The following is a 14,751-nucleotide window of genomic DNA, read 5'->3' as shown; positions in this document are numbered from 1 at the left end:
TCTTAAAAAGCAGAAGATAATGGTATTTCCCTCTCATATAGTCGCGAACCAAATTACTTCTCAACCTGGCTGATTGAAGTAGAGACAAGAAAAGGATAAAATATCTGCCACAGCACCTGAGATCAGAAATATTGTCATCTCCCACATGGTCAAGTTTCAAATTGGTAATGGGGTAATTCGATACAAGATCAGCGGCCAAACCAAACTCACATGACTGATTTTCATGCAAACTTCCGAGTCTGTTCGTGTTCAGGTGACACATCAAAGGGAAAATATTTTGTCTGGCTTCTTGAGATGTTCTCATGATTAGATTGCAAGTGTGTATGGGGGCATTATGTCTATGGAAGGGTCTAAAAATACAGACACCGTGGTGGATTGATAGAGCCTGGTACGCAGTCTCACTGTGATTGAATGAATGAAAACCCACCACATAACCTGTGAGTAATGCGTTAGCAGGTTAACAAATGACATTATCTTGCTAAATCTGTTGAATATTTCATCCGTCCGTCAGGTTTTACCTCTAACAAGAAATGATCTATACTCAAGTTGGAACAATGTAGGGTTGACTCATGACAGACATTTTGATTCAAAGGTACAATGACCTAACTGTAAAGGAGAATTTTTCATGTCTACACCCATTATCTGTATTTATTCATTCTTATCAGTGCGTGTAAGGGACGTTGCACCCCACAGTTAATATGCCCACAAGCTTGACTAACAGCTTGACTCACCACTTTCTATTGTTCACCACTGCCAATAACATATCAGCAACCAACCAGCAATGCTTGAACTTTCTCAGAGTGCTTGAATGAAAAAAATGACATGCTTTAAATCTGCACTTTGACTACTCGACTTTATGCATTTGTTTCCAGACATAGTACAGCAGGCCCTGTGTCACACACACTGTAAACAAGATTGTCTGCACTTTCCTCCTACAAAGTGGAGTTAATAAATCTTGTGCTGACAGTAAATAGTGCGTCCCAGCACAGAGGAGTAATCCCTCTACTTCAAAGTTGTGTGGTGTGTTAAAAGGTGCTGATGTAGGGAGTGTCTGGGTGAGTGGACAAAAAGATCACATCCATCACCAAGAAACTAGTTTGTGTCTGTGTGTGTGGTGCCCAGACTTGTCACGGGTCATGCTCTGACTGCTCCTCTCTTTCCACTTTTAATTTACAAGTCACATGAACTAGCTCACTCTGTGTGTGTGTGTGTGTGTGTGTGTGTCTTTCTGTCTATATAAACTGAATACATATTCAGTGTCTCAGGTGTCACCCTTAATAATTCATGTACTTTATTCGGGCAAAGTGTCATACTGCTAAAAGCTGGGTGGAAGATTGAAGAAAGATGCCTATTCAAATATACTACAACTCAAACTTGTAGGATTTTTTCTTTGTTTAGACTAGCAGGATTATCTGTGAAGTAGTCTAGCTTCTTCTTGTTGCTGCTGCTGTCACTACATTGTATTATCTAACACCATGACAAGGCTCTGATATAATCTAATAAACTCTATCTGTCTCTCCCTGTTTTCCTGTGTGTGTGTGTGTCTCCAGCCTTATAGCAGGAGCACCCAAAGAGAAAGCCATATCACTACAAAATGTCAATGAAACAGGAGCTGTCTACTCCTGTCCCATTACCATGGACACCAATGATTGCTCCAGAATGGACCTGGTCAGCTCAAGTGAGTGAGCCACACAGTAAAGCCAATTGATGCACCTGAGCAGACTCCAAGAGGAGGGAGAGCGAGAGAGGAATTATCATTGATGTGAAAACAAGTTTCTACAGCTTCCATGAGGCTGTTCTAATGTCGCACTCAAGTCATATATGGATGGTAGAGATGGGAAGCCCATCTTAACGACTTCTGACTAGTCAAGAAGGTTGTATAATAACTGAGTTGGTTGTGGGAAGGTTTAAAATACTGTGTATTGACATTTTTAAGAAATGTTATAATTATGATAACTCAGATATGACAAGAATGTGGCATTAGGCACAGCTGTGAGCTTTGAGCTAAATGCTAATATCAGCATGTTAACATGCTCACAATGACAACGCCAACATGCTCATGCTTAGTGGGTGTAATGTTTACCATATTCACCATCTTATTCTAGCGTATACAGCTGAGGCTGTTAGGAATGTCTTAGTTGTGCCAGTAGTTGGTCATAAATCAAAGTATTGGATATTGCCACTATTGCCATATTACCATATTATTGAAGTTATTGTAATTCATCTCAAGGGAGATATCAATATCTGTACAAAATCTGAAGGCAGTCTATCCAATAGTTCTTGAGATATTTTAGTCTGGGCCAAAGTGGTGGAACAACCAACATTGCCATTGTTGTTAGCATAGCTAAAAAGCAATCTAGAAATAGTAATTAAAGGGGTGTTCGAGTGATTTAGTATTGCACTTCCATAAAGCTGATAAATAAAAACCGGTCAAAATTGAAGCAACAGAAGCTGAGAAATCCTTTCTGGATATAAAGTTCCAAAAACACTGGATCCTTCTTTCCCATAATAAACCCCCCAGCCAGGTTAACATGTCTTTCAAACTCCATTCCCCAAGTTCGTAATGGTTTTATGTTAAACATTTATAGTCCCCAACCCACAATAAAACTGATGACATCATCAGGGTTGTGTGTGTGACTAGTAAACTGACCTTTTAGTGTAAAAGGAATGGAGTTCCCCTTTAACACATACAGGTACAGTGGAGGATTTCCCTGACTGCAGAGCAAGGAGCTGAAACCATAAAATTCTTGCAAATGAGCTTCCACTTTCTTCACTAAGGACAGAGCGAGTGTGTCAAACAATCGCAAAGCTTAATCTTTGTCATCTTCCATAGCATGCACAGTCATTTGCTGCACCTACATGATGAGCTCCAGGGTACGAAATCTCTGAAAGGCATCCTCTTTTAATTGAGGGTTATTAACTGATAGACTTACACTGTACTACCTGGAGGTGAATCGGCCCCCTGGAGGCTAAAAGTAAAAACTATAATGAAAGGATCCCTCGTCACATACAATGTTGAGGTCGGAGTTGCTGCAGTCACAGCGCATTTTTGTGGTTAATATTTGTCAGGGCATGATCCAGGCTGAATGAAACTTTACTGTTCAGGTTGGTTTTCCTGTGACTGTGATCACCATAATCATGGTGGATGTTTCTTTTAATATAATGGATGGTCTGACAAGATGCTGATTGGATTAGTTTAAATATGACACTGAAATTCTGACATTAAAACTGATTGATCCCTAAATAAAATTCCAAACATTTTAATATTCTGGATGTTAAACTGTATTTTGCACACTGTATTTCCATGTTGACAGATTAATAGAATTAAAACTCCACACCATTCAGCACAGCACATTCACAAAGCACATTTACTGTTAAAGGTTCAGTCAACCTTTTAATGTAACTTCCACACCTGACCCAACCTATCTGACACATCCACAGCAAATCCATCAGAGATGGTGGAGGGCATGTGGCTGGGTGTGACCGTGGCCAGCCAGAGAAACCAGCCAGGGGGACGCGTGCTGGTGAGATGACACCCTGTTTTACTGTATTATTCAATGTCACAAATGACATATTAAGTGCACAGCAACATTTACTGTAGCATTTAGGGGATGCAGGGTGCGATGACACCCTGTTTATACCATAATGTAGCATCACGGATGACAGCTGCAGCATACAGCCACCGGATGTTACACTCAACAAACACACCCATAAGACATAATGACACATGCAGGTAGAAAATGGCATGTAGAGTCATACTGAAATCATGTGCATGAGTAAGGAGTTATATTTTCCAGAGGGAATTTTTTTGTCCTTTTGATATGAATTCTGCTGGATATTTTCATTTTTTGCTACACTGGATGCAGAAGAAATTAAGACATTCTCTCCTCTTGTGTCCAGGCATGTGGACATCGTTATGTAAAGATCATCCAAGGCGGCACAGAGGAGCAGCGTCGGATGATAGGAAAATGTTATGTAAGGAGTAATGACTTGACCTATGACCCCAACGATGACTGGCAGACATACAGTTATGAGGTCTGTAACCCCAACTTCGACATGGAGCTTGAGGGCATGTGCAACATGGGCATCTCAGCCGGCATGACAGACACTGATGTCTACATCGGCGCCACTGGCAGCTACCTGTGGCAAGGTTGGCACTGAAGAGTTAACGCCAAAAAGAGGGTGTTTTGTTACTTAACATTGAAATAATAGGCAGGTTTCGCAGACAGGGATTAAACCCCATTGAGGACTACTACAATCCTAGTGTTAGTCTAACAGTAGGATTATTCTCTGTCTGGGAAACCTGTCTGTTGTGCATGAAGCAGATTTTAACATTGTTGTCTGATTCTGCTTTGATATAAAGGGAATGTTCATGTAACATGGAGAGATCCGGATCCAGGGAATGCATGGGACTCCACTGGAAAAGACTTTGGACAGCTGAACAGACGATACAGTTATATGGGTATGTTTCTGTTTTTGTATTATATAATATGTAAAATCCTTTTTTACCATTTAACCTTCCCACAGTCAGATGGACATCTGGTTGTCAGAGTGAAATGCAAGAAAGCCACAAAAGATGAGGACGTCAGTTTTAAAAGATGTTTTTCATTTCACAATAGTGTCATCTGTATCACAGCAAATGCCATTTTGGTACTGAAAATGGCCCATATTGCCTTTACAAAGGTCAGATGACAGTTTTAACAGTGAATCTCTAATGTTGTCCTCTGCAGGTTATTCAGTTCTTGAAGACAGGAAGCTGCTGAGCCATAGTGACTACACAGTGGTGACAGGGTCACCCAGGGACGAGTCCAAGGGCTCTGTGATGTTTGGGAGAAAGACTGACACCAACATCGAGCCTGTGGTCATCATCCCCGGGGAACAAGTGGGCTCGTACTTTGGGAACAGCCTGGCTATCACCGACCTCAACAACGATGAGTATGTCTCTGCACACCAGCTAGTGTAATTATGGAGAACTGTGAATAGTGAAAATCAGTAATATTTTCAGCCTTTTCTGTTCTTATATTGTACATTTAGAAAATAAGAACATTATTCCTTGTTTGGACCCCATACTACATCATACACCTGATTAGTTTACTGCTTGGTATCATAGGAACAAGGACATTTTCCTCCAAAAGCTGAAATAACATTTTCAGTGTCACATTGACATCAACAAAAATCAGTCACATGTAACAATAATGAAGTTTTCCTTACTAGGGACCAAAAAAATTGTAATGGGTTGCAAATGGCATCCCATTAAATCAGAAATAATGTTTCCAGCTTTTCACCTAATGCCATTTTTGAAGCCACACAGCTAGAGAGGGAGAAAAAGGAAGGGTTATGCTTGCATGGATGAATGCCTTTAACTGTATCTTGTGTATCTTAAGGTGTGAACTGCTCTAATGTTCTGTAGTTATGATCTACTATGTTATGTGGAGAATGCATGTATGACTGGGCAGGAATGAAAACCTGTCCTTTCAGCAGCTCAGATAAGGTGTTCGTCATGACATCATTGCAAAATCACGTGTCTCCCTTTGATGCATGAATGAAACCTTGTTGGACCTGAAAGATTTTAGGGAACGTGTCCATTTGAGATGCAAAGAATAGGACTTGGTTTTATTTGAACGTTCATGTATTTGCTTATTAATGTATAATTTTTGGATGTTTCTTTTGTATTTTCCAGTTGGAATGACCTAATCGTGGGCGCCCCGTTTTACTTTGACCGTATGAAGGATGAGGGAGGAGCAGTGTATATCTACATGAATGAGAATGGATCTTTCCAGAAAACTGCCACCAAGGTATTGAAGGGTCCAGCAACCTCTGGGTTCGGCTTTGCAGTTGCTGCCATTGGTGATATCAACCAAGATGGATTCCAAGGTATGACACTGAACACAACATTTGTTTTACAATTACACAAACAAAATGAAGTTAATGCCTCATGGAAAAGAAATTAAGTTGAAAGCTCCAAGAGGACAATATCCTTCCACCCAAAGTGCAGGTTCATTGATGCAGTCACATCAAGTTAAACCAGAGGTAGTACATTCAGAAGCACCCTATTGAGTACCTTGTATGATTGTTTCTTATGCATTGTTGCTAAGCAATTATCTCAGCAGAGAAACATAATGGACCATGTTGCATTACACAAAACTGTAAAGCTTTAAAAAAAAAAAAAAAAAAATTGCAGCAGCTGGCATTCACTAATCATTATGTAGTGTTATGCTGCCACCTACAGGGCTAACACTGCCCCTAGACAAACCTCCACCAATTTCTTTTCAGCTGCTCACCTTTGCACACTTCTTTGAAATAGTTCACCCCTTTCTTAATGTCTGCAGACTTTGCAGTGGGAGCTCCTTTCCATGACACAGGAAAGGTCTACATATGGATGGGAAGTAAAAAGGGAATCTCAAAGGAGTACAGTCAGGTAACGTCTCACCTACTGTGATTGACAGGTCAGACTTCTCCTAAAAGATCCAGATTTATTGTGTTGATCTTTCATGAGTCATTGTTGCCCTCCATAGGTGATTGAGGGTAAATCAGTGGGTAATGGAGGTTTCCAGACTTTTGGCTACTCCATCAATGGAGGGATGGACATGGATGACAACAGTTACCCTGACATCTTGGTTGGCTCTCTGGATGACCGCATCGCCCTGCTCAGGTAGAAATAGTAGAGAAAAACGTCATTATTGGGTAAAAACATCGCCACTTCACTTTTTTGATTTAATTTTATTTAAAATATCAAATTGTGTCCTGTGTGTTGATAAAGTACTGTGAACTGTGTGTTTATGAACAGAAAATTACATTTTTGTGTAAGCCAAAAGCAAAACTTATTTCCTAAAAAGATGGTATTGTGGAAGTACAAAGTTTAACAGTAAATATTATATAATAATGTACAAGCAGACACATTAGGTGGAAGATTTTCTCAACTTTTGTTAGTTTAATCATTCTGTTTTTATAACTTAGGCACAGTCTGATTCACTTTTGTTTGTTTGTGTGTTTCCAGGGCTCGACCAGTCATCCACTTAACTAAGGACTTCAATGTCAAGCCAAAGATTGTGGACCCTAATCGGTGTCCTGGAAATACACCATGGTGAGATTTCTCTTCAGAGCATCTAATTCTGACACTTGCTCATTCAATTTTGTTTGAAAATTAATCAGTTTCTCTTTGTGTTTCACAGTATTACAGCGACTCTGTGCTTGTCTTTCACTCTAAGCAACGGAAACAAAGACTTCAAGAAAAATATCAGTAAGCAGTCTTCCGTTACTTAAACAAACCATATACTTTCAAATTGTATAATTTAAAGGCTGCAATTATACTGGCCCTCTGGCAGCTTGCAGATCATCATGTTAATTCTTCATATTGTCAAAAACTAATGAATTATCAACACATGGACTTCATGGACCGCATCTTTCTATAATGTTCTGTATACATTTCCACTTTGTGAAGCGGTGAAGTACACAGTGGAGGCCGACATGGAGAGGAGAAGAAGCCCTCGTGTTCATTTTCAGGCCAATAATGATGACACATACACAGGCTTCCTGAGCCTGCCATCCTCCAAAACCAGGTGTAATGTTCTGAACCTGATTTTAGCGGTAAGATGTCACTACAAATACAAATACTCACTACAAAAAAAATAAATTAAGACTAATACAAGATTCTTGGATGAATTTACAGGGGCCTGTGAGAGACAAACTGGAGCCGGTGGTCTTTTCCCTCAACATATCACTACATGAACAAAAACCTAAATCCAAACGCTCCCTGCAGAACCTGGACTTTTTCCCAATTTTTAGCCAGGAGCAGAAACTCACAAAAAGAACTGAGGTTGGTGCATACACAGCATTCAGAGGCCACATTTTATAGATTGTTAGGGAAGCACATGTTTATGATGTGATATTATTTGTTCCGTTTCTTGCAGATTAACTTTCAGAAGGAGTGTGGCTCGGACAACAAATGTACCAGTAACCTGCAGCTGACCGCCCAGTTTGTTGATGACGGCAGAAAGGCTTACCCCAGGTGAAATGAAATTCTGAGTAGTGAAGCCTTCTTTGGCTGATAGAGACTTTTTTCATGCCTAATAATCAAAAAAGTCAATGTTTTTAGGATTAGCTGTTACTGCTACAGTGTTAACAGTAGCAGGCAAGACCTGAGTATACTTAAGGCCCTAAATGTATATGCCAAAATTAATACATTTAAGGACTTGTCAAAATTTGAAAAATAAGTGAATAAATAATACATGTTGTTCATATATTCCTGTGTCCAGGCAGGGCAAATTCCAGGTACTTCAGTTCAGCAGCGATATGAAGATAATACGGCTGATGGTGGAGGTGACCAACTTTCCTTCCCGGGGGAAGGTGGCTGAGGACGCCCACCAGGCCATGCTCAACGTCACCATTCCTGATGCTCTGAGATATTCTGGTGTCAGGTCGTCGGTACGTCCACTGGAGGGCAGCAGATGACAAATTTAGGGTGGACGTTTAATAGTTTAATAGTTTAATAGTTAAATATAAGTGTTAAATTCTTTTTTTTAATAGCACAAAATCACACTATTAGATTTTTCTTTTTGTATGTCATAAAGATGTAAAAATAGCTTCACTTGTTATTCTGTGATACTGTTCCCACTGCACTTGCATATCCAGTCCCTTGAACTGCTAAATGTGATCCTTTTAATATGCTGTGTGTTTAGGACCACGATGTACAATGCAGTCTTGAGGGCACAGTGATTTGTGATTTGGGGAATCCACTTAAAGGCAATGAGAAGGTAATTTTAAATATTTGTCACTGGCTTTCCCTCTTAGATTTGGCTTTTATTTCCTCCACTGAAATATCCTTGTCACTTCTCATTTGCTTGTCGTCTTAATCAGGTGTCACTCACCCTCAAGTTTGAGACATCAGGGATTGATCTGTACACACAAGAGGTTGAGTCTCAGCTGCTTCTGTCCACGTGAGTGTTTAACACTAATGCAGAATTGTACTTCCTTTGCAGTAGTACAGTATTTTAGAGGCTAGTTTTAATTCAGCTTGTTACATACTACATTTGTTTATGTTTGGGCACCAGTCTTGATTCTACAGGAAAGCATTTTGTAGCTTTCCTTAATTGTATTTTTTCAACTTTAGCGCAAAAGTTTAGGCTGCATTTGAATTTTCAGCGATAACTTCTTGCTTTTATGGATGTAAAATAATCACTAAATATTACACTTGCAAACATTTTTGTTTGTTTCTTCAGCCTCAGCGAGCAGAGTGACCTGAAGCCTGTGCCTGTGGCTCTGCTGATTGAGAACACCATCCGCCCTTCCTTCTCTATGTGAGTGCCATTACGTAACATCTCATGACGCACTGTATGTACAGTACAGCAACCACTTAAGTACTTGTAGGTCACATCACATTATCTTCTACCCCAGTTTCTGCTTGCACAATGTACAATCATTTCCAACTCTTACCCCGTCCAGAGCGAACCCGTTGGTGCAAACACAGTTCGGTGGGACAGTGATGGGCGAGTCAGCCATGGTCAACACCAGTGACGTGGGCAGTCTGGTGGAGTTCACCTTCAATGTGAGTCACCTCTACCACTCAGACTATATTAGACCTCCAGAACTGTATATTGCATCTACAATATGTGTGCCTCTCACCCACATTTCCTTCATCCCCACCCTGTCTTTGAGGGATTTTTTTTTTATCCTTCAGAAGTTTAATATTGCGTGGGGAAGGGATTGTTATGTGAGCTATGGTTTGTGGTATAAGCATGACCAGGGGCGGATACTATTTAAGAGTCACACACAGTCATAGTCAAGCCCTGACTGTTATGTCACACTATCTGTTTGATTTCTACTGACGTTCCCTTTTTTTGTGCCACTGACTTTTTTCACCACCAGGTAAACATGGAAGGTCAGCCCCTGGGAGACCTGGGGACCCTTGCTGTGGAATTTGAGTGGCCCTTTGAGGTTGCCAACGGCAAGTGGTTGCTGTACCTGACGAAGATCGTCATTAAGGGGCAATCAGAGACAGAATGTAAACCTCATGGAGAAGTTGTCAACCTTCTTAACCTAACTGTAAGGCTCTTTTTTAGGCTTTGGTTTAGAGCCACAATATGCACCTTTTTCCTCAAAAGGTCAACTGAATTGTATTGTTGTATTGCCTTCATTGCACTCACTCAAGTTTATTCCCAAATGTTTTGGATACACTGAAACAGTTTCCAGACAGAGTGATATAAACCAGAGACAGGCACTGAATATGCAGATTGTGGATACAGTTTATTGCAACAAAAAGTACTTGAAACATTGCCACAGATGAATCTGGTAAACTTTGTAGGTTCATATTCAGACAAGGACCTTTGTTACATGTGGTTCTTCTCTATTATAATGTTTACTATTTCTGCACTATCAACTACACATGTACACTGCACATGTAGCTTTTCTGTTCTCAAATTTCTTATAGCTTGCTGCTGGCTTCACCCATGATATACTATGCACATCCCAAAATATCCCATTATTAAAATACTACAAACACAGTAGATAAACAATAGAGCAGTTGTTTTAATGAAAGAAAAAAAAGTTAATTTTCTTGATCTTACCACTCACCTGCTTTGAAGAAATGTAACAGTACACTTGATGAATTTCACTGAACTGGGCTGACTTAATTTACTTTAACTTTCCTGACGTAGAGTGTATTGTGCTGTTCACAGGCTCCTTACATGTGCTGCAAATCATTCTGACGTTAGTGCGAACTGAAGCAGTCTGAGCAGTCTAGAGTACATCGCTGTGGTAGAAAAGTGGTGTGAAAATGGTCTCAATGCCAAACCACGGCTGTTCAGAAATACATTTTGGAAAAAAAACATCAGCGTCGCCACATACAAACCTCACAGAGCCCCAAATAGAAAATCATGATGCGTGTGGCCTACATATAGACAGTGGAAATGACAATGCTATTCTGAGAATAATCTGGTGATGTCTTTATCAAAACCAGTAATTACCACTAGGCCTCTGATGTAATGTCTCTGTCTCCTCTGCTTCCCGCTTTCATTTTTCCCTTGTCCCTCTCTTGTCTTCCAGTTGTCAGAGAGTAGATCTAAGCGTGTGAAACGGCAGATCAGGGTGGACAATGTCGATGACACAGACCAGCCACATATTATCGAGCCACAGGCAGCGATCACACTGAACACTCGAAAGGAGTCCTACTTATTGGTAAGAAATGGTTCTGCCTTACCAAGGATCACAAACAGCTTTCACATGTTATTTGAAGTATATGTGAATTATATTTGTTCATTAGAGTTTGAGATAGGAACTCTGCACATTTCACATCTCCAGATCGTGGGAGAGAAATTTAAGAAATCACATCACTGACATTTCATATATGGACTCTAAAGTTACCTATGTGTCCCCAGTAGACTATGAACAGTGATGTTTCATTACTGTTTGTTGAATAAGCACAAGTGATAAACATCATCTCCAGAGTAATAAAATACTAACTTGTATATACTGTAAAGCTCAATGGTATAGAGATATGTAGATAAATCTACATTTTTTAGGGGGACTGGTAAAAGTAACAAGTAGGATGAGCATAAAATATTATGTTGAGCTACTTCCTTGTTGTTTCATAGGTCATGACGGTGGTGAGCAGTAACAGTTATTGCACCACCACAGATTACTCTGCAGCAGATAAAATTTACCTCTAAAAGTTAACCTGGTTAGGTCTGTGAAATTGAATGAATATTAGTTGTTTGTATTGTAGTTGTTGAGATATTTCTTTCTGAACTGATTGCGTCCTACTTAAAGGACAGGGACTACTTTGTGTCTATAGGTAATTACATGACTGAATGGACAAAAATAACATGAGTTCCCCAGGGCTTCATTCTGGTGCCTCCTCTGTTCAACATCTACATGCTCCCACAGTTCAGATTATGGAAAACAACAAAGTATGTTACCACAATACCACAATAAAGCGACACACAAATTTACTAACTATATCACCAGGGGACTATGGTCCAATTCAAGCACTGAGTGAGTGCATTGACAAAGTCAGCCTACTATCACTTGAAGAATATATCAAGTATTAAAGGACTTATGTCTCAGCAGGATTTGGAAAAACTTGTCCATGCATTTATCTTTAGTAGACTTGACTACTGAATCGGTGTCTTTACAGGTCTCCCTAAAATATTGATCAGAGAACTGCAGCTGATTCAGAACGCTGCTGCTTGAGTCCTCACTAAGACCAAGAAAGTGGATCATGTAACTCCCATTCTCAGATCTTTATACGGGTTTCCTGTAATATAATATAAATAATTGACTTTGAAATACCGCTGTTGGTTTATAAAGTACTGAATGGTTTAGGGCCAAAATATATTTCTGATCTGCTGCCACATAATGAACTGTCCAGACCTCTCAGGTCATCTGGGACGGGTCTGCTTTCTGTTCCCAGAGTCAAAACTAAACATGCAGAGGCAGCGTTCATTTTTTATGCAACACATATCTTGAACAAACTCCCATAAAGCTGCAGCTCAGCTGCCACTCTCTGTTCTTTTAAATCACAGCTGAAGACTTTTCTGTTTGCAACTGCCTTATATTAAACCAAATTATTTGAGGGTTAATATCTTATACTGCACTGTAACTTTTATTCTCCTGTTTTATCTGTGTTATTTTATTTTAGCTTATTTGTATGTCGAACTTCTTGACACTTTTTAATTGTATTTGAATGTCTTTTTATATTGCCTTGTGTTGCTTTTATATCTGTCTTTATGCCTTTTATGTTCTATGTAAAGCACTTTGAATTGTCTTGTTGTTGAAATATTCTATACAAATAAACTTGCCTTGCCATGAAGCAAAGTGGTAGGCCGACCAACTGACAGACCAACCATGCCTAAGCCATGCCGTATGGCTAAAAACCACTAGCAATGACTACTTCACTCAACATACTGTACAAATCTTCTTCTCCTATAACAGTATAAGTAGTTTTAACCATTGAGGCTCCTAGTCTAGAATGTATAGTGTACATCTGTTAATATACATTTTATTAAGATTATGTCCATCCTGACGAAATTATGCAAGAGCAAAATTGTCTGCATTTATTCACTTGTGTAATAGTGCCTCTTTCTCATTGTGTGTTGAAGGAATGCTCCAAGGGAACAGCACGATGCGTGACTTTTACCTGTCCACTGCTCAACATGACGGATTCAGCCAAGATTTATGTGAGGTCCCGTTTGTGGAACAGTACAATGCTCGAGGTCAGCTCACCACACACACACACACACATCACAAAAAATGTTAATAATATAATAAAACTGTCCATGTCTTCTTCCTGTTTTGGTTGAGGAACAACAATAATGAGTATAAGTTTATTCATTAATAAACATTAATTCAAATGTGATAAATCTTCATATGGTCAGAAGCCTAAAGCAGGACATCCTGTGCTAATCCATTCACACCAATTTCAGTCTTAACAGATGTGCACCGCTGGGATAAACCTCCTATTGGCCAACTTTTGCATCTGTCTTCCTTGTGCTCTCCTTTCTAAGCACTGCTGGCCAAATTAAAATTTGCCATCTTAAAACAAATATTGTTGCATATTTACTGGTCAGTTATGGCAAGATTTTAGTCAGTCGTGCACAAAATGTTCCTAAATAATCTGTCCAGGGTATATGTAGTAATGGCTTCATTGAGCTTTGTGCAGCTCCATCTCTTGATAAATTAAGTAACTTCAATAGCTGCAAATACTCAGTTTGAAAGAGTGTATCTGGATTCTATGTTTCTACAACCTTTGACTTCTTTGTGAAAATGTTTGTGTGCTTCTGCAGGACTATCCCAATGCTCAGCGGATCATGGTTAAAGGTCAAGCCACGCTGAAGCTCATTACAAATAGACCAACCATAAAGATGAACAGTCAGACTAACGTGGTATGGGTTTTCTCAATGATGGTAATAATGATGATGCTGCTGATAATGATGATGATGATGATTTTACTGGACTGTCTCCACTTTTCTTGTAGTTCACAGTAGATGTAGAACCAGTGGCAGGGGTAGAGATACCCTATGAGCTCCCGTTATGGATCATCATCTCTGCAGCTGTAGCGGGAATTCTACTACTAGGAATAATCATTCTTATACTTTGGAAGGTGAGACTACAAATCATACCACATTGATTACTCTCGTACATGAACCTGCTGTATTTCTGCAGACGCAGACTTTGAGTAGCCCTGAATTTTATTTACTCACAAGATCCTCATTGGATTATATGATAGCTGCTTACCCCTTCACCTGACTGATCTATATTCATCTTACTCCATATTGAGCTGTTAGTCTAACCTTTGACTCCCTCCCATGATCCCTCCTCCTCCTCCTCCTCCTCCACCCCCAGTGTGGCTTCTTCCAGAGGGCCAGCAGGAGGGAGATGTATGAGGCCAAGGCCCAGAAGGCTGAGATGAAGATCCAGCCCTCTGAGACAGAGAGGCTGACTGAGGACTACTGAGACCCCCAATGGGTCCCCATTTGCAGTGGGGACCCAACAGCACACACCAGTGGGGCCTTTGGGTAACAACACCCCTTCAAATGGATTTTCTGTGAATGCTACTAATGACAGCGTTATACGTGTGGGGTGTAATTCGACTCACTTGCCACTTCACTTTCTTTCTCTTCAATTTCTTGTAGTTATGTATCTAACATTTCTTCTACTTCCCTTTCAGGCTTGTACTATGTCTTGAGCTGCTGATCACTTTATATCATGTTTGTCTGCAATTCTGCAATCCTTAATCTTTCTTTTCCATCTTACTCA

General features: G+C 39.9%; 1 protein-coding gene across 2 annotated transcripts in view; it reads left to right on the top strand.

Moving 5' to 3' along the window:
* Positions 1-14,751, top strand: part of itga3b (integrin, alpha 3b) — a 32,469-nt gene that overhangs the window by 15,818 nt on the left and 1,900 nt on the right. The window contains exons 2-25 of one of the 2 annotated variants that reach the window (XR_010924799.1): positions 1,551-1,678; positions 3,442-3,524; positions 3,901-4,150; positions 4,364-4,462; positions 4,731-4,935; positions 5,681-5,874; positions 6,330-6,418; positions 6,516-6,652; positions 6,998-7,084; positions 7,173-7,240; positions 7,442-7,587; positions 7,670-7,816; positions 7,911-8,008; positions 8,256-8,424; positions 8,679-8,753; positions 8,857-8,936; positions 9,219-9,296; positions 9,442-9,544; positions 9,865-10,041; positions 11,041-11,172; positions 13,095-13,208; positions 13,779-13,877; positions 13,970-14,095; positions 14,338-14,510. Coding sequence is in view for 1 of the 2 variants with exons in the window: in XM_067575671.1 (XP_067431772.1) it covers positions 1,551-1,678; positions 3,442-3,524; positions 3,901-4,150; positions 4,364-4,462; positions 4,731-4,935; positions 5,681-5,874; positions 6,330-6,418; positions 6,516-6,652; positions 6,998-7,084; positions 7,173-7,240; positions 7,442-7,587; positions 7,670-7,816; positions 7,911-8,008; positions 8,256-8,424; positions 8,679-8,753; positions 8,857-8,936; positions 9,219-9,296; positions 9,442-9,544; positions 9,865-10,041; positions 11,041-11,172; positions 13,095-13,208; positions 13,779-13,877; positions 13,970-14,095 (2,884 nt within the window). In the remaining variant the exon portion in view is untranslated. The remainder of the gene's footprint in view (positions 1-1,550; positions 1,679-3,441; positions 3,525-3,900; positions 4,151-4,363; positions 4,463-4,730; positions 4,936-5,680; positions 5,875-6,329; positions 6,419-6,515; positions 6,653-6,997; positions 7,085-7,172; positions 7,241-7,441; positions 7,588-7,669; positions 7,817-7,910; positions 8,009-8,255; positions 8,425-8,678; positions 8,754-8,856; positions 8,937-9,218; positions 9,297-9,441; positions 9,545-9,864; positions 10,042-11,040; positions 11,173-13,094; positions 13,209-13,778; positions 13,878-13,969; positions 14,096-14,337; positions 14,511-14,751) is intronic. The other variant, XM_067575671.1, reaches the window with a different exon arrangement.

This window comes from Thunnus thynnus, chromosome 20 (genome assembly GCF_963924715.1).
Source record: "Thunnus thynnus chromosome 20, fThuThy2.1, whole genome shotgun sequence".
Taxonomy (NCBI): domain Eukaryota; kingdom Metazoa; phylum Chordata; class Actinopteri; order Scombriformes; family Scombridae; genus Thunnus; species Thunnus thynnus.
The sequence above is the reverse complement of the archived record's forward strand: the minus strand, read 5'-3'. Positions and strand labels throughout refer to the sequence as shown.